We start from the raw sequence: 20,600 nt of genomic DNA on the forward strand, positions 1-20,600 counted from the left end.
GGGGTAGCGGAAGGTGGCAGGGGCAACTTTATCCAAAGCCAAGGAAAGCGAGTGGTTTAACATGGTGGCAGCTTCATCTGGGGAGGTGATTTTGGAGAGGGAGGGGGTTAGAGACGCAAGGCAGTTTGAGAAAAGGTTGTGGTCAAGGTTACGGATATCTCTCTGCCAATGACCAAGTCTGGGATGTGGCAAGGGAGGGCAAGGGTTTGATAGGTTGAAAGTGATAAGGTTATGATCAGAGAGGGGGAAAGGTGAGTTTGTCAAGGAGGGTGAGGTTGCAGAGTTTAGAAAATACCAGGTCTAAAGTGTGTCCAGCTATGTGTGTGGGGCCATTGATGTTCTGAGTCCAAATGAGGAAGTAATGGAGAATAGTTTGGCTGAGGAGGGAAGTTTGGGCTCATCCATTGCAACATTAAAATCACCAAGGATTAGGGTGGGCAGGTCCTGGGATAGAATGTGTGGGAGCCAGGATGCAAAGTTATCCACAAATTGTGATACTGGGCCAGGGGGGCGGTAGACAACAGCAACAATGAGGGGTAAGGGGCTAAAGAGACAGACAGAGTGGACTTTAAAATAGGTGAAAACGAGAGAAGGTGGGGTAGGAAGGACTCTGTATGTACAGTTAGGTGGAAGAATGAGACCCACATCATCCCCTACTTTATTGCCAGGTCTAGGGGTATGTGTAAAGTGCACGCCTCCATAGGAGAGAGCAGCAGCAGAGTCAGAGGAGGAAAGCCAAGTTTCAGTGAGAGCAAGAAAGTTCAGAGATTTAGAAAGGAGAAGGTTTTTTTTGCCAACAGAGAGAGGGGGTAAGGACTTATGGGTAGGGTGAATGGGGATGAGGTTAGGAGAAGGAAGTATCTTGCTGGGGGTGTATGGAAGGGGGAGGCTGTGTGGGGGACCAGGGTTGGGTGAGATGTCACCAGAGAGTATCAGTAGAGGGAAAAGGTGCAGGAGCACAGACAGAGAAATCAGGAGAGTGAAGGAGCAGAGGGACAATGAGTTATCAGACTGGGGAGGACAAGGAGTAGTGCCAACAAAGAGAGAGCAGAGTGAATAATACATTTTTACAGATAACTGCAAACCATAGGCATAAAACAATTAAATAAATTAAATAGAAATTTAACAATTATTAAATTAAACAAATTAAATAAAATTAAATGGGCATTTAAACAATTAAAAATAAATTTAACTGCAGATCATAGGCATTAAACATTAAACAGTGTGGCAAACTGAAGTCCAAAAGAAGCAGTCCAGTAATATGGGTTCAAGTGAGGCTTGTAAACTTGCTGAGTTCCAGGAGTGGGATATGATGATTCAGACATGTTCTAATATTATTTGATTTAAAAAAAAGTTTTTATGATATACTGTTTAGAAAAAGTATTAATAAATATGTAATAAACTATTCAATACTAGGAAGTGTTTCAGAATCACAAGTGCTAGCATAGAAAAAATATATATACATATAATGGCTATTTGGTAAAGTGGTACATTGTTAAAAATGTCTCCTACTAATAGATAGGTAAAAAACATTGCCATTTTGAATTGCTTGAACAGATGTAACAAATTGCTTTATATTTAACAGACCAAAAAGGAGTAAATTATTGCAATTGTATACTTTTCCTTGAGTAAAGGCCAAAACTATTTAGCTCAACGCCACACTAGCATCAAATGTATCAGTATGACAGCCCAGATGCAACTTTTTAAGAGCCAAGCTGTGTTCTTGTAACATATGTTATAGGGACAGAAAGCTTTGCACATATGGTGCAGGTCACTAAAAAAACAACTGGTGTAATTTCCTGGGTGGGTCACAATGGGGTGCCTATCACTCATTTCACTTGTGTGTGTACAATGTTTGTTTGTTGTATAGCAGGCATTATTGTTATTATTATTATTATTAAAAAGGATTTATATAGCACCAACATATTATCATATTACACAGTGCTGTACATTAAATAGGGATGGGCCATAGGCCATATACAACCCGTTGGGCTGTTTAATCCGGTGGATAAAGTATTCCATATTTTACTGTATCAGCCCAGCATCTGAACAGATTACTGCAGTAGCTGTCCTGTAAACAGTGAAACTGCACTACGGTGCTATGCAGGATCAACAAATCTGAAAAGTCACCACAGTGTATTTTTCCAGACTTCCAGATCCAATTTGCACCATTGATCACAGATTAGCCTTGAAAATATGATAATTGGTAAACATAATTGATTGCTGGTTCTGCTGTGTTTATGAGGTTATTTAAGTGTGGTTTCTCCTATGTTCAGGTCTTTGGTTAAAAGGCAGCTTCCCCTACTTCTCTTGATAGGTCTTCCTTAGTGCTTACAGAGAGTAGGGGGTTATTTGGGTACGTAGTACAGCGCAAAGCCTCCTGGGATACCTTCCGGGCCACCATCTTCATCTCCCGACTGGTTTGGGTGATGTAGGATAAAGAACCCAGAAGAAGAGATGAGCATGGCGGCACCCAGAGCGCTGGCTTTGGGATGACGCAGGACCCAATGCAGGACACCCAAATGGATAGGACTGCCCTGCAGGAATAAAGTAAAGTGTTTTTTTTTTCTGGATGTTTTTTAAATTAGTCCTCTTTAAGCAACATGTGAGACCTCTTGAGCCATATGTAAGAGGCCATTCAATTCAGACATGCTTCTATAAGCTATGCAAGTAGGCCCAGTGCAAGGGATCTATTGAGTTTTCGTGTAAACTGCCTAATGCAATGTGATATAGAACTTGTGAAAATGCCACTAATCTAACATCAGTTTGAGATTCTTCGTTCATGATAGGTGCAGTTGACCTGGAAATGGACTTGTATGGGAATGTAGTACTACCTGTGATGCAAATAAAATCTCATTAACACAGGCCATAGCATAGGACTGTCTCATAAATGCTGGGCACAACCTCTGATTCTTCTGAAGTTACCATTAAGCAAATCTTCAGCTTTCATTTTTTGCTTAATCTAGTATTATATTTTTACATAGCTCAATGTAGCGTCTATACAGTTGTGTTGGCATTTTAATAAGAACCAGTTACTGTGTGCAGATTTCAGTTATTATCACTGTTTTGGCTTATGTCTGAAAAAATGTTTTGGTTGAGCCTGGTACTTATGTTTAGGTGTCAGTTCATCTGAATTCTGAGCTGTTACCTTGTCATCTACCTGTCTTCACACAGAGGAAGCATATCAAATAACAGTGGTCCATATTACAGGAATGTTTTTAGGGTTTTGTTACTTGACACTTATGTATTTTTAGGAACCTGGATACAACGTGGGAGGTCAGACAGTGAAATCAAGAGCAGCTATCAGACTTCAGGTGACCTCTCACCCCCAGCACTCAGGTTAAAGTTTCAGGCTCAGACAAAGGTAAAAAAGTCAGCAAATATACATCTTTTACATTTCTGTTACACGGATTATTGAATAAGCCATTTATTTTTATTCTTAGCTACACCCTACATACATAGTAGTAGAGGATTTGTATATATTTGAGCCTATTAAATGCGCATTGCCCTGGGACTATTGTGCATCCTGAAAGTCTACATTTAAAAGAAGAAAATAGTAACACGTGAGCCAAGTGACAGATTACCTTTAATTTTGATTTTTTACTGTATAAGCAACAATAAACGTGTAATTCAAAAGCATTTTTACATTATTGTTCTGGTTTCAGTAAACTGCTAATGGCCAAAATCTGGTTACTGAGGATTACTGCACATCAATGCTCAATGTCTTATTGTGGGATGGACATTAGATTTTGATGTCATCTGTTCCTCCTTCTGACTCCCACCTCATCATGCAACATTCTTCATGTTGCAAATTGTCTTAGAACAATAATCACTTTAGCTAGAAGTTTTGAGCTGTACGTCTAAATTTTTTTACAGCGATTTTGGAAGAAAAAAAGATGCCCAACAACGAAGAACCACCAAACAAGCCTCGTAACTCAGGGGTTCAGTCTTCTGGAGCTCAATGGAAGAAATCTCCACGCATGCCTAAATGTTCCCGCTGCAGGAACCATGGTTATTCTTCTCCTTTAAAAGGACATAAGCGTTTTTGTATGTGGAAGGAATGTACGTGTAAGAAGTGCAACCTTATTGCAGAAAGACAACGTGTTATGGCGGCTCAGGTAGGAACAGAGGTATATCTGTATGTACAGTCATGTTTTTTGGTCTGTGCATTATAATATCTAACAGGGTGCATGCGTGTACGTGTATATGTGTATATATATATATATATATATATATATATATATATATATATAATTTGTATATGTTGTCAGGATAAAGAGGCCTAGTCATTTTTAATGACTGATTCTGGGGATATGAAACTCAAATAAATGCTAAGTAGTTTTGTATTTAAAGTATTGTGCCGAGTTCAGGAGATCTCACAAAAAAAAGTCCACAGACTGCATTAAAAGGATCTGAGGGTAAAAATGTCGGAGGACAACATTTTTCAATATAACTAAGTGAGAAAAAAAGGATTAGGAGTGGAGTAATTTTTACAAAGTAATGTAGTAAGTCAACAGGAGATGATTTAAAATATTCTTGAGGAAAACACTGATTTATATTCATATAAAAAAGTTTCAAAACAAAGGTAATTTCCTGGGCTTATTGGAAAATGTAAGCGGGCGCCTCAGTGGTTTCTAAGGGCAGTAAGCAACTTTAGTAGCTTTACCTTGTTTATTTACAAGCATCTGTGACAAAATGTCTAGGAATACCCAATACCCAGTATTTTGTAACAGTTATTTAATATATTAAGTGCGATTTAAAATTGATATAACATGTAGAAGAGCAGAACATAAAAGTAACTTTTCCTTTACACACCTGCCAGCCTAGTTTGCCCTCAGCTACAGAGCATTTCTTTTTTTTGATCTGCATACAGTTCATCTTTGCTTCTCCACATATATATTTTTCAGTCTAAATACATTTGAAATCTTTGCAAAAAAGCATTGCTTGATTTGATTTTGCACAAACATGTAACTGCTTTTCTCATAAATACTTACAGTTTATTCTCTCTGTGTGGTCTATTTAAAAATGTATTTAATTAAAACATGAATAATAAGTAAAAGCTTTTTTTTTTGTGAAAGTTGTTTGTAAAAATAAAAATGTGTATGGTTTGGGTGAAAACAATTGTAATTAGCCCCCATGTCTTTTAGTGTCTTTTTGAGTCTTGCACTTTCAATATTGTCGACAATCCCAATTTAATGTGGACTGGAAACAAAAAAACATTTTTTGTTGCTGAAGGAATTTATTTGTAAATAAATTCTTTGCAGTCCAAGGTTTATAAACATTTGTATGACAATTATGGCAATAAAGGTGATTTTTTTTCTTTTCTGCATTTATATATGTTTTTGATTGTTTGAGAAAAATAGCGTAACTCTTGGTTTTGATTGGGAATAATGATTGCATCCAAACAATATAAGTTTGTTTCATAAACAAGTGACAGGGACTCCTCATATAGATTTTTTAGCTGATTTTAAGAGAAAATAGTATCTGTTAGCATGCAATGAAATTCTTTTTTTCATATTCTTTTTATTATTTCTAGGTTGCTTTACGCAGGCAGCAAGCCCAAGAAGAGGAACTAGGCCTAAGCCACCCCATACCCCTACCCAGCACCGCTGACCTGCTTGTCAAAAGAGAGCAGAGCAGAAATTCCTGCCTCCTGGACAATAACTGCAATCAAACCGCTAGTGCCACTTCTGGAGTGAGTGCAGCCAGCTTCTCAGGTAACACGTGCAAAATTACAAACTTGCTGAATCGAGAGGCATGTACTTGGTAGATCATACTAGGAAATACTTCAAAGACCATAAATGCCCATAATCTGTCCATAAGTGCCTTGGTGCTTCTCCATTGTGCATTCCTGATTCATAGTCTTTGAAATTACTTCCATAATAAGACAATCAGTTAACTGCTGGATGTACTACCTATATATAGAGTAGGAATTCTATATGTATTCGGTGTTATGTAAACAACCAGTGGACATTATACATGAACAAAACTCAGTTTTACCAGACCCAATGTTGTAGGAAGTCTGCTGTGCTGACTTTGCCCATTCTTGGTGAGACAGCATCATGGGATGATAGTGAGTGGTAAGCAATGAGATCAATAGATTAAGAAGAATGTTCCCAGGTCAAAGACAATAATTATACAAATATGCAGTGTTCTCCCAAGCCCCATTTAGCTGGGCGCACCACCCGGCACTTTTCATTAACCACCCGGCTGTTTTTGGGTAGTTACTGATAAGTTGGGTCACAATACAAGGTCTGCCACCCGCCTAAAATCTCTTCCCACCCGGTTAAAAAAAATCCTGGGTTGAGCACTGAATATGATTTTAAATATAAGAGCACACATTGATGATATTGTTTACATACCACTGATCTCCTTCATATGCATATAAAAAATAAGTTAGGGAGAACCCTAACACTTGTGTCCATATTAGATAACAATTGGGTCTTTGCTTGCTGTTTGAAATCTGCTAAATGCAGGTGTGCAGTGTTTGGCTTATGAACTGCTCCCACATGCATTTATTCAACCTATTCCTATTTATCTTTTTTTTTTCCTAAATTTATTATACACATTTCTAACAAATAATACATTAGCTTAAAAAAACTGTTAAGAAATGTCTGCAAGTGCATGTTTTGCATTATGTTACTGATTTACATGTTTCCAAACACCATCCTCATGGAGGAAATTATTCTTTGCAGGGATTGTGATAATCCTTGGAAGGTGTGCTCTACAGATCATATAGTTGAGATTAATAGATTAATTAATTATTCCTTCATCATGGAACCTTTCCCCTATTACCCTTGATGTTATGTTATGGTTCTGGTAAGTTGTGTGGCTGAATGATAAAGAAACATTTAGATTAACAAACTACATCAAGAATGACCAACCACCTAGTTATCACATGGCCACATCCCTGATCTAATAAACAATAGGATTTTGAGGATTCAGTTCAGTAAGTAGGACTTTATAGACCAATTATCACATATATATCAAAGCATGTGTTTTGTTTAAATAACATTGGACACATAACATTTAAAACTCATTAAAAATGTGCAACTAACACAATCACATATTTCTGTCTGGGTTGCCCAATCCTAGGGCCACACCCTGCTGATTTTCTACACGTTTCACGGAATCAATCCACTTCTTCAGGAAAGAGGGACAGAAATATCTGGTTCCTGTGGCACACAAAGCCCCACCTCAGTAGGTGAGTACAGGTAAGGACAGCAGTGATATGGGTTAAGAATCAAGAGTCATGTTCATTATAGTGTTTCTTTCCTTCAGTTTATTGATAGTAGTAGCTTACTAAGCCCCATTATTCAGGTTTGCAGTCAAACTTTTTGCTTTTATTTCAAACGGCTTCCTTCCTGCTATCAGTTAATGTTATAATCCAGTCTCCATTCAGCTTAAAATTCCTACTGCTGTTCTGGCATGCCTGCATCCAGCATCCCCACATGGGTTTTTGATATATATGTGATAATTGGATGTAATTGGCCTATAAAGTCTCACTTACTGAGTTGAATCCTCAGAAACATTTAGGTTAAATACAAAAAAGTTCCTATTTTTGCTTATTTCTAATATGGCTCTGCAAATTGATTTACATTAAGAAAAAAAAGGAAAAAGCAAACCTATCTTTTTTTAATCAAACACATGGCTTAGGTAGACATAGCACTTTCACTGTGACCTAACTTGGAATTTTTTAAAATGAATATTACATTACTTCTGTCATCACTGTCCTGTGGGAGAAACATATTGTTCTAATGTTTCTGATTATGAGGTTAGGGAGTGACTCTGCCAAGGCTACCGCTTGACCTTACAGTGCAGCAAATAAGCAATGGCCTATTGGCCTTGCCATGTCATCGGACAAGGGAGTGAATGCTGCTCACTGCTGAGGGCTATCTCAGAAGATGTATCCTTCCTTTCCCTAACTGAAAAGAAGAATAGGATTCAGTGTTAACAACTGAATGCTAAGGTCTAATAATGGTTTGCTGCACAGTTTATCTCTGAAAAAGAATAATGAATGTACAATAAATGCTTTCTCTTACTGTATTTGGACAATATTGGGACATTACAGAAAACCCTATAGTTTTGAACCCTGTGTGTTTTTCACGTATTCAGTGCTGGCTTCTTTCTAGCATTTGTTAGTTTAAGTTTAAATATGATATATGTAAACATGACATTAAAATGACATATACTGTAAGGTTTTTTTATGCATTTGTCATTCAATCCAAATGGCACTAAAATAGCATCACAAAGGTTCATGTCCAAGCTCTTCCTGTTATAGGCAACTTTTTCCCCTGTTTTCCACTTGTGCTGTTGGTTTGTCACCTTGTCACATGCTTGTTTAAAAGAGACTTAGAGTGGCAAACATTGTGCAAATAATTATTTTGCAATAAATGAGCTCTGAACAAATACTGTATATAGTACATTAATCCACTTGACGCAAACCAATCACTACAATTTTTACTCTATATGAAAGAGTAGCTAACCCTTTTATATAAAGTTGGAAGATGGCGAAAGAATAATCCAGGACAGCACGGGACCGAATGGAAGCCATGTGTGGAGGAATCGAGGGCTCTAGGCAATCGAGAATGAACGGGAGAGCAAAGCCTCCTGGGATACCTACGTCAGGCATCCGGGAGGCTCTTGGGTGCTCCTTCTGTGCATGCCGGAAATGCAGAAGGAGCCTTTTAGCTCAAACAGAAAAATTTGCCGATCTCACGCATGCGCAGTGAGATCTGCAAATTTTTTTTTATCCTACGTCATCCGATCTTGTGCCTGGGTCAAGTGACGTAGGATGAAGAACCAGGAAGAAGAGTAGAGGATGACGGCACCCAAATCGCCGACCTCGGGATCTCTTTAACCATTATATGTGAATACTCAGAGTGAACTTGTGCTGGGCATTAGATCAAGCCATAGGTTTACAGCCCCAGATATGCTTTTTTTTTTTTTTTTTTTTTTTTTTTTTCCATGATGCTCTTTTTGGTCACTTGGACTTTAGCTGGAAAGCCCTATATAGGCTCCAAATTGTACTGTTAAAGTTCCTATCTAAATACAAGAATGCAAATATATTGCATCCTACCAATTCTTATGTGTCAGGTGCATTAGTGTTCTTTTTGCGGGTTCTTTTCTTTTAACTGTTGCCAGCCAATAACACACTTCCTGTCCTTGTGTGGCAATGCCCTCTCACTGTGCTGTATGGAGCTGCATTGTCCCCTAGGACAGTTAGCATGTTAGGGCCACAACACATCCCTCCTTTCTGCACATCCCCTTAACCTAATAGGGAGGTAACTGGGATTGGCTTTTAATGCTGCAGAGCACATGACAGAGCTAGAATTCTGGCAGGATCATATGGTTATCTAGCAGATAACAAAAATACTATATTTAACAGACCATAAGGGGGCAAATGGGTAAAGTTTTATTGTTAGGCTTTACATCCATTTTCACTTACTTGCTATTTAGAGTGGCCATTGACATCACCTAGGGGCCACATATAACATTTATTGAAAGTGATTCTGCTGAAAACTTGCAACAGGAGATGGTCAAAGATTACAAACTATAGTAGTTGGAGAGGAGATAGGCTTTAGGAGTCATAGACTGGAAATTTATTTCATGAGACTGCTAGAGATCACCAATATTGTAGCCTTTTTACAAGTCAATATGCTCTCATACATTCTCCCATTGCCCCTGATTTATTAAAGCTCTCCAAGGCTGGAGAAGATATACTTTCATCAGTGAAGCTGGGTGATCCTGCAATACTGGATTGAGTTTCTTCAAAGTAATTTGCTAGTAAATGTTTTGAATCCTAGACCAGATCCATTCCAGGTTTGCTGGATCACCCAGCTTCCCCAATGAAAGTGTATCCTTTCCAGCCTTGGAGAGCTTTAATAGATCCAGGCCCATTATCTAATTTAGGGCTCTATTTATACAATCAAACATTCTCTCTTGGGAATTTTCTAGGTTCATATGTTTCAATTGCAGTAATTGATACCACCAGGGAATGTTAGATTCAGATTATTTAATGTCAAAATATATAAATAGAGCCCTTTAATATTTCTTTTATATTCTCTATAAAAAAGATAGCTCTATTATAAAAGATCCAGGAAAAGGGCAAAACATAATAAGAGAGCAAAAAAAAACAACACAAAGGATTTTTTTAGAAAAGACATAACCTAGCCTATTGGCTCCAACCTATGAATCCACTCTACCAAATTATCTTTTTCTGCATATGAACTAAAACAGTGCTGTGCAGTATTGTTCATGCCGCAAAATAACATACAAAATTAAATATCTCCCCTTTAAAATGCTCCTCTTATTGCTATTTCAAGCAAAGAAAGATAAGACAAGGACAAGGCCGAATTCCGAGTGTACATACTTTCTACCTGTCTGTTCCAGAGATGGACAGGCAGGAAAGCAGTTATCTTTTGTTTGTACAAGGTTTACTCTGTAGAACATTGTTCTGGTTTGATACGCTGGTACATTGTGTTCAGGCTAGTTACTGCCTGTCTCCCTGTGCATGTCGTATGTGACTATCTCCTAAAACATTTTTCATGGATTTAGAGTTTTTGTGGATATCTTGTGTTGATTGCAAAGTGTCCTTTGGTGTTTTGTATTGATAAAATGTCTTTTTCATTATTTCCTAATTTCATACGTATTATATAGTTTATGACATTAAACTGGGAATTTGAAATCATGTTAGAATGACAGATAAAGATCATCATATAACACGATAGAGATCATATGATAGTGTATTTCTGATGTGAGAAAGATGTGAGAGAGAAACTTTCTATATTGAGGGTTCCCCCATAAATTGCTGGGGGTTCATTGAGCAATTTATTTCTTCCTGGTTAGATTTAGTGACACTAATGATTTTTTGAGGAGGTGTCATTCTTACCACTAGCCTGCAATGTAAAAGGCATTCAGACCACCACATTATTGTACTGTGAGTTTAGGATTTTGTTAATATACGAAGGGTGCCCTAAAACCTGAAGGTTTTTTCAAGGGTTCTCCCATTGTAAAAAGGTTGAGAACTGTTTTATACTGGGAGCAACTTGTGTATGATTGTTTTACTAAAAGTATGAGTTATATTTTGGCAATGTAGAGGTGTAAATGTTGTGAAGCTCTTACCCTGAGATAAGAAGCATTGTAAAAATAAGCCTTGGTATAATTGAATTAACTGGTATATCATGTCCTTCTCCTTTGTCTCCAGCAGAGGGCACACTAGTTTTATTTTTTCATGTAACTTCTCTTTACCATTTGCTTGCTAGACATTATCCTGTCTTTATACTGTATTAGTTTTTCTTTCAAAATTATTTTCAATTCCTGTGTATTGTTTGGTAACAACTTGTGTTAGAAAACCTAAACAAAACCAGCTGCCAATACTAATATTTATAAACACCAATCATTGTTACATCATTCATTATAAGGCAAGGAATTATAAATTGCATAAGAGTAGTTAGTGAATCCAGAATGAGTTGTGTAATTGTTTGTCATGAAGTTGGAAATTTGGAAGAAGGTGAGTGAAGGAGACAAGAAAGGGGAAACGACCTTTGAAAAAGGTTCTGCAGAATGTAAGCAGGTGACAAAGTTCATCAGTTGAACCTCCTGGCAAAACCCCTCTTTTTCCATCCCGCTACTTTTCCATCCTTTTTGTGTCAAAGCATTTCAAAGCAGGCAGAGTAACATATATTTATGTTTATGATATGCTGATATTTTTGTTATGTGTGCCATATTTGTTATGGTTTTGTTTTATTTTTATATGACCTACTACTGACTTCCTCACTTATAACCTTATCTTATGCAAGACTTTTCTAGAGCTGCCCCAACTCTCTGGAATGGTCTTTCTCATCCTGTTTGGCTTGCTGCTAGGTTTTGCTAATTTAAAACCCATTTTTTCAAACTTGCTTACCCGTCTTTTTGTCTTTTGAAACTGTCACTACTCCCCATCACTACATATCTTCAATATTGTGTGTTACTTTCCCCACCTCCTAGATTGTAAGCTCTTGGGGGCATGGTCCTCTCCTCCTGTGTCACTGTCTGTAACTGTCTGTCATTTGCAACCCTGCATAATAGGTTGGAGCTATAAAAAAAAATCTTGTTTGATAATATTATTATTATTAATAATAATAATAATAATAATAATAATAATAATATTGCCTTGATCATGTAAAGTGTTAAAAAAATAAATATTAACAGATATACAAAATAGATCAGGGCTTTAAATGTGTTTTGTAATAATTGTAAACTCTTTTGAGAAGGATCCTCTTCCCCTGTGTCATTGTTTGTTTCTATCTGTCTGACATTTGCAACACCTATTTGAAGTGGAACTAAATAAAAAAAAAACAAAAAACTTCCCTTTCTTTAGCAGATCCCTCCGGAAAATAAATTTTTTATAATAATAAAAATAATAATTATAATAATAATGAGGATGTCATATGTTTTCATTCCTATAGAGAGCAAAATACAAGGCCAGGATATACCACCTATACCCGGCAGAGCGCACATGGAGAGCACATCTGAATATATGGTGGACCCAGCTTATTACAGCAACTTCTACCAACCTTCACTGTATCCATATTACAACAATATCTACAATTACTCTTCTTACCAAATGGCCATGAGTGGTGATCCAGCTGGTGCCAGTGATATAGGTGGATCCTCTGCAAAGAGTAGTATAAGAAGCCTCGCATCTGCTTTTGTACCAGGACAAGCAGGGAACCAATGGCAGGTAAAGAAACAATATATTGGTCAGTCATGGTAAACATTGAAAGGAGTGTATAAGTTGTGAGATAGACATTGGTCTTTTAGAAACACACTGCTGCTCTCAATACTAGAATCCAAAGTAAAAATGTCCAATGTTCACCTAACAGGCAGTGCAGGCTCTACGGCCGAGGAGTATCATGGGGCCACTAACCTACCAATGTCCCTGCCTGAATATATTTCCATGTAAATGTTATTAAATGAATTACATTGATATGGATTGGCAGCCAGACAAAGCTCTGATTTTATGTTAGATAATTTATGAAGATGTTAGAAGCCCAATACTTAGTATAGCCTGGGGACCCTTTGCATAACTTTTCCCCTAGTAAAGACCAACCCATCAGCAGGCTCTGCATTTGTTACCTGGCCTGTTACTCTGCAAACTCTGACATTTGATCAAAAATATATTGTTGCTTTAAGGCAGGAGTCTGTGTGGTTTGATGCACTAGTTGTCCTGCTAAACTTTCTCACTAACAATAACTAATCAAGGGGTCATTCATTCATTGTTAAATGAGGTGCAGGATCTCAAACTCTTTTAGTAAGCTGGCTCCTAAACATTTTCCACAAATGTCTTTTATTGGCTCATTTTAATGGTCTTATCTGTCCAGGCTCCTTGCTGAGTGACCCATAGGGAACTACTGGAAACTCTTCACACTGGACTTTAAGTCTTTACAGTTGAAATCCAATTATTTCTATGAGGCTTTCTATCATACAACCGAATGATAGGTGGCCTCTCCATAATAAAGTATTCGTTTTGTAAACACATCCACAGAAAAACCTTAGGACCCCCCCAGAGGAGATCAATATGTTGCATACAGCATTGATCTGTCATGACCATGGACAGGTGAGTATATTTTTTTGGTGGTGGTAGGTGCCATTTAAAAGATAAGTTTGCTTCTTTAAAGTTATTTTTTATTGACTTTTTATGTAATACCTATTTTCTAAGAGAGCTGCTGCCTTGGTATTCTTCTACTTGTTTTCCTTTCTTAGAAAAAAAGATTAAGTTACTGCTCCTTAACGTCAAAAAGACAAATATGTTATGTATTCTCACTAAAATGAGATTGATAATCCTGAAATGATTTATTGCAGTCGCTTGTCCAAAACACAGTATTGCAAAGGATTTATAAGACAAACCATTTGTGATAATGTTTATTCCAAATCCATGGTCAGAAATATAACAGTATAATGCTGCCTGTCTTCGGGAGTTGATGAAATGATTTTTAGCTGGCTGCCTATGAGAACCACAACAGCTAAATTTACATGACATTTGTGACTGTAGTCCTGACCTTCTCTGAGCAATTTTTCTGTACAATATAAGAACAGCACATCAAAGTTCACAGGAAATGTAGTTCCCCTATAACTACAACACAACTACAGCTGCCAAATATATATCTTACCTTCTGCATCTATACATTTACCTTTTAGTTTGTACAGCCACATGTGTTTGGCTGCAGTGTTATAGCCAAAACTTTGAATATTGTCATTTTGTACAAAGTTGAAGTAAATTAAAAAAACTGTGAAAACATCCAATGCATTTAATTTGAATGCAAGTATTTCTACAAAAGTATGCTCTAGATACAATAGTGTTCCTACAAAATATATCAGAATGAATTTTATGCTTGTTTTACAATCCTTTTCACATTTTTTTAAGTATAAAGTTGCTCTAAGGCCTCCATATGGGACAAATTGTGGCCAACTGGTGGTCTGCGAGGAAATTTTGGTGGTCCGCAGGTCTGTGTCCCGTATAGACACAACTATCCCACTGGCCCATCACAGGCTCAAACCTGCTTGCTACTCAACCTGGGGGGGCAACTATTGTTGCATCCACATCCCTGCGTTACTGTCCCCCCCAGGAATTTAGCAAGCAGGTCTGAGCCTGCAATGGGAGAGTGGACGGGTTCTGGCATCATGATGTCACTCTGGGGGAAGTTTCCTCCGATTTGAATGACACACGGCTCCCTGATCATACGCGGTCTGAGTTCAGTGAATTTAGTGGTTTGTGAGGTTGGAAAGGTTGGCGTCCACTGGTCTAAAAAGTATCTGTAAGGAACATGTTGGACCTCTTTGGAAGTACCACTACTACTGCACAAAGATCAAGGGTCCTACTCTACACATGCTGTCAGGGTACTGGAATTTCTACTTCATCTATGGATTCAATGGAAAAACAATAAACTGTAAGGTGAGATTAAAATGAGTTGGTCGCCCTACTGCTTCACTGGTTCTTAAGAGCCACAGTTAACTAATTTGACAGCTGCTACAGTAATTTGCACTTAATTGCTCACTACTACCTCCCATTCATCTTTTTTGGGCCGTCTCAGGTGAGATGCTGCATTCAGCGTTATGTCTAAGAATGCTGATCATTGACACGAGGAAGCAGTAACTGCAGCACAACCCCACCACTAGTCTGAAAATAGCCCATGACTTTAAATATGTTTTGATTTATTGGAATATATTTAGCTTATTTAAACTGAGAGTTTAGTTGGGCACAACTAAACTCTCTTCTATTGTTAATTTATGATCATTACAAAATGCACTACATTCCTATCTGGGTTAGGGATGTGATATTAGTGAGTCCCAGTGGTTGGATAATGTGAACAATTGAGAGAATATCTGTTCTATCTACACAGCTGCTTATGGCCATCCTTAGGATAGGTAGACACCTTCATCAAACATCACCCTTCTGTTCCTTGGAGGGGGAGTGACACCCGACTGTGCTCTCCTCCCTTCTCCTTCACTTCTATTGCGGTTGTTCAGTCGCTCATGGATCCATTAGGACGAATCCCTGAGTGACGTTAGGCAACCGCTGTACACATGTCAGATTCTTGCCAAACCATTCATTTTTGGTGAGAATATTAGCCTTAGATGTGTCCATTGTCTTATTCACGGTAGCATCCTTGCTCCTGTTTCATTGGCGATGTCCCTGTCCCACAAAGGCAGCCTTTTTACAAACTTACATGGGTCACATAGTTGTAGTTGCTACCACAAGCTAAGAATTAGCAGAATTTGGCACCATACATGAACTGTACGGTGTCCTTTTTTTGCAGCAGCAGCACCATTTTCCTAACTTTTTACGTTAAATGACAGCTCAGTACTGTTAGTCAAGGGTGCGATGGGCCTACTGGGGGACACCCCCATTGCACCCCACATTCTGTGTTCAATGGTAATGGAGCTGACATTTTAGCATTCTGCATCATCAAAGCATCATGGAACTAGCCCTAACAGTTCTGGAGAAAAAAATATGAATACGGCTTGCAGATCCTTTGGGTGTAAAGGGGTTCAGTAGGGTAAGTGGAGTCGAGGGGATTAATTTGAAGCCCAACGTTGAGCTTTTAGTCTCCAGGGGAAGAAATAAAACCAATCAATAAATAAAGCTTACCACAACTACAGCAAGAAGGAAATATGCATTTAGTTTGGAAGTGCCCTTTAATGGTAGACTGGTCAAGTTTATGTTACAGGTCTACTTTGAAAAGATGGCTCGCCTATCTTCTGCTTATCTTGATATAAATGGATGATGAAGGATAAAAATCATTGAGAAGAGGGCTATACGGTGTGTTCTGTCTGGATGAATGTTCCGCTTGTCTAGAAGTCATAGAATATGTATTATTATGTCCTCCAGCCTGCAGATTTATGCTAAAAGTATCATAGTGTTTCTGACAGCTCATGTGTGACATAAATAGAAGCCATATTTCTTGGGCAGGTAATATAAAAGAATTTTTTTTCTCCTCACATAGTGCTGATAGGGCTATATCTCTTTGGTGTCACAGCAATTTGAGATTCTGATGGCAACATATTGTTTATGGGTCAATGATTTTGTCTTAAACAGTAGCTTGGAACAGTATAGCAGAGGTTAATTAAGTATGTCTATCAACGTGGACAGATATAGATGTTTCCTCTCAAAGCCATGCCAGCATTTGCAATGATTCAAGCTTGTGTCTGGTCTTTTTTTCTTTTCCTTAGTACCGCAGTACGTGATTCAGGTTTAGAAGAGACAGCAAGCTCTTTTATTGCACTGGAAAATTTTGCTGTGACTTAACTTTTAAGCACATGGGATCAATATAATTTATCTTTTTTGCTAAGATGTAGAACACTTTCATAGACTTCCTATTTTTTACTTTATTTTTATTGTTCTGTAAGTCCCCTTAGATGAGAAGTAAATTCAAAAAGGTCAGTTCACAGCATTGCCATGTTGCAGAGCCAGTGTAATTATAACTGATGCCATTTTATTTATTTTTGTTATTTGACAGTTTTTCGCTAGGATTTGTTTGCAGTACCAAGGCTGGAGTCAATAGGGGTGTAAAATAGTATAATACTTATTTTTTTTATGCAACTATTTTTTTTCCTTTTTTATGTCATGTCAATATGACATCTTACATAGTATGTAACAAATTTTTTAACCAGCAAATAAAGCATAGGCATTACCGTACTTTTAGTTTTTACTGCATATACTGTACTAAAGTCTTGTGGCAAGGATAAAACCTGTAAAGGATAATTGCTTGTATATGGGACAAGCAATCTAACACAGAGCCAATCTTTTGGACCACTAAATTCATAATTTTAAATCCTGCGCATGCACGGGGAGCCGTGTGTCACTCAAAAGGAAGAAACTTGCCCCAGAGTGACAAGATGATGATGACAGAACCGGCCCACTCGCCCTCGGCCTACAGGGCACATGATCAGCGGGGTCAGGGGAAGGACCCAGCTGGGGGGTGCACCGGCTAGGTAATTTTTCTGCTGACCACCGGTTGCCGACTGCTGATCTAACACACCCCTTGGGGCATTTATCATTGTTGATTAGAGTAGTTAGTAGTTATTGTTAATTAGAGTAGCACAACAATACAAACACCTAGGTATACTTCAGAGGTTTTGTCCAGGGTTTTGGGTGCCATAACTCTTCGGGTGCTATACCATACATATTTCAACATCCCTTATTAGTTCTGACAGCTTTCTTGCACATTCCTGCTAGTTCAATGCCATTTTGGGCAACCTTACTGTCAAAAAAAGTAGACCTAGGTGATAATGGTTACTTATATTTATTGCAATTCCTATATGAGTATCATTGTTCCAAATTTCTTTGGTTTGCAGGATTGGGTACATCATTGTTCAAAGAGAGTAATAATCATGATAATATTCATCCTTTCAAAACTAGACTAAGGTGGCAAGTTGTTTGAAATGAATGTTAGTGTTCTCAGTAATTTTTAGGTAACATGTACTTTGAGAAGCCGGTTGATAAAATATATTAATTGCTTTACTTTTATACAGATGAAAAACTCTGACAACCGTTTGGCAGGACACGGTACAAACATGCAGTACAGGATGCATTCTTACTATCCTTCATACCTGGGGCAGAGTGTGCCTACTTCTACCTGTGTTTCATACTGCAATATAGAGGAAAACCAAGGTTTACCAGCACCCAAGTCAGGTGGTATGTCCTAGTTTATTACTTTAAAACAATGGTAAAGGTATTTGTTATATAAAAAGTGTCTGTTATATTGTTGAAATACACATTTTTGCACACACTCATTTACCCCAACCCTCTGGTGACATGGCTGTGTATTCTAGAAGTAGTAGGACTATTAATTCAGCATGTTACCACTAAATGTAACTGCTACCAATATACTTTGCATGCTGTAAACTGACACTACTTTTCTATAGTGCTTCTCCCGTTTTGCGGGCAGGGACCTGTGATCAGAGGCAGACTGGGTCCCCACCTAATTTGGGTCACGATCTGCTGTTTGAGAGAATCTGTTCATGTAAACAGCTATGAAGGCACTGCAAGTCATGAAGATAGTCATTTAAAGAAACACCATAGATATTCTGCAATACAAGATCTGTAATGATCAGAAATCTCCAATGTTAGTGATAATAAATGCACTTAGGCTATACATAAAAACCTATAAATTACAGCCCTGGCACCCAACCTTTGGCCGAAGGGCCACATGGAACACCCTGATACCAGTTGTAAAGCATTTTCAACCCAAGCATTAAGTAGTGGGATTATTGATTTCTAAAGGGACTTTGATTGTAGTGATCTTGTGTAACATTTTCCCGATCTCTATGTTCCCCTGACTCAAATCACAGTTGTAGCACATCTGCAGTCTCTGACCATCTCTTGATCAAGCAAAGGCAGCTTGATTGGTTTCTTCCACAGCCAGCTGTGATGAGGTTTGATGGACTTTCTGGGTCCATTATTCCTAGGGAAGATATAAAAAGAAAATCTTCTTGTCTCCTCTCTTCTTTTTATCCTGACCGCACTGAGTGTTCATCATGTAAACAAACCGCTGCTTTTTTGCTTTGGTTTGTTCAAATTTGAGCTTCAACAGATAGAAAATGAATAAACTATTATACCTCTGCACACAGGTTTATTTTTTAATGCAAGAGGTGTAAGTGTCTGGATTTCACTTGAAGTGAACCTGTACAGCAGACCTCACATTGGAAGAAAGAGAAGAATATTCAGTTGTTCTTCAATGCTCATGGGCCTACAAGGAACAAGCATTGTCAGTCCACCACAGAAAGGGCTTACAGGATATTTACTTTTGCATCTGCCTGTATTTCCAGACAGTTGCTCCATTCATAAGAAGTCTTAATAATTTCATAGACTCATAGTCATTCATGTGAGATCTGCATCAGAACAGACACTTTTGGATATACTTGATTAGCTTTTAGTTAGCTTTCATTGGTAATTTATGCTAACTTTCAGAAGTGCGGTGGAGGTCAGCAGGATAACCAGTAAGCACCGCAAAGGACCCAGGAAAATAACATTGAAGTTTTGGTTACCCTGAACAGTGTTCTCCCCAGAAATTCAGTAACTGCTGTCCCGTTTGCTGCTGTCACTGTATGTCCCATTTTTCAATATCATCATTGTAATTTGCCCCAGTTGTCCAGTGCCTGCCCCAGTGTTGTTACCCAACCTTTTTAGTAACCACCTAAAAACATCCGAGTAGTTACAAAAAAGTGCCGGGGGGTGCATCCAGCTAGGTGCAGGGGCTGCTACAGAGTTCACTTGAGCATTATTCTATGAAGCAAAGTTAAGTAAGCGTTTACAAACTTTCCCAGGTCTGTTTCTTTGAATGTTTTCCAAAAAAAAAAAGTTTCCCCTTTGTTGTTCCCAGCATATATTCTTCAGGTGGCAGCATTTTCCGTTTGCAACATATCTGTCTTTAATACACATAAAGTAATGAATGCTATGGGATTTACCTAGGTCATAACAATCATATTGCAGTTTTTACAGCTGTGCTGCCTTGAGAAGATACTCTGAGTTCTACTTTTCATTATTGCTTTCTGCAAAATCTCTGTTCTCTTTGGTCTTAGAATTAATGAACCAGTAATTCTACATTTCCTTGATACAGGACTAGACAATTGTCTTGGTGTTCAATATGTATAATTAGGTTCTCAAATGACACGGAAATCCTTTCATAGAAAATGTTCTTTATCCACTCTGCAATGAAGTAACTGTAAAAGCCTACCTTATGTGGAATATGGTTTTGTTACCACCTAGGTGAGCTGCATCAAGAAAGTTTACATAGTATGTTTGTTGGCTTTGAAAAATGTGATAATTATTTTCCGACTATTGCTAACTGTGGATATTAGATAATCTAAGTGCCAAATCATACAGAAATGCAAAATATGTCAGCCAGCCTTCTGAAAATGCCAATTTCTTGGCTTTCATACTAACCAAATTTAGAGGTTCAGCATAATAACCAGACATTACAGGAGGATAGAATCAGACAGGTATTTTTGGGTGCTCACAAGCCACCCCAAACTGAAAATTCTACATGCAAAATAAGGCAGCCGTGCGATAATGGTAGAAAAGGTTGCCTGGTCTTATCTATTATTCGTTTTCTTAT

General features: G+C 38.0%; 1 protein-coding gene across 1 annotated transcript in view; it reads left to right on the plus strand.

Moving 5' to 3' along the window:
- The first annotated feature begins 3,285 nt into the window (after positions 1–3,285).
- DMRT1 (doublesex and mab-3 related transcription factor 1) overlaps positions 3,286–20,600 on the plus strand; it is a 35,881-nt gene continuing 18,566 nt past the window's right edge. The window contains exons 1-5 of the mRNA XM_072407052.1: positions 3,286–3,364; positions 3,877–4,118; positions 5,537–5,717; positions 12,450–12,724; positions 18,016–18,178. Coding sequence (XP_072263153.1) covers positions 3,897–4,118; positions 5,537–5,717; positions 12,450–12,724; positions 18,016–18,178 — 841 coding nt within the window. The 5' untranslated portion in view covers positions 3,286–3,364; positions 3,877–3,896. The remainder of the gene's footprint in view (positions 3,365–3,876; positions 4,119–5,536; positions 5,718–12,449; positions 12,725–18,015; positions 18,179–20,600) is intronic.

The sequence above is a fragment of the Pyxicephalus adspersus genome, chromosome 3 (genome assembly GCF_032062135.1).
Source record: "Pyxicephalus adspersus chromosome 3, UCB_Pads_2.0, whole genome shotgun sequence".
Lineage (NCBI taxonomy): Eukaryota > Metazoa > Chordata > Amphibia > Anura > Pyxicephalidae > Pyxicephalus > Pyxicephalus adspersus.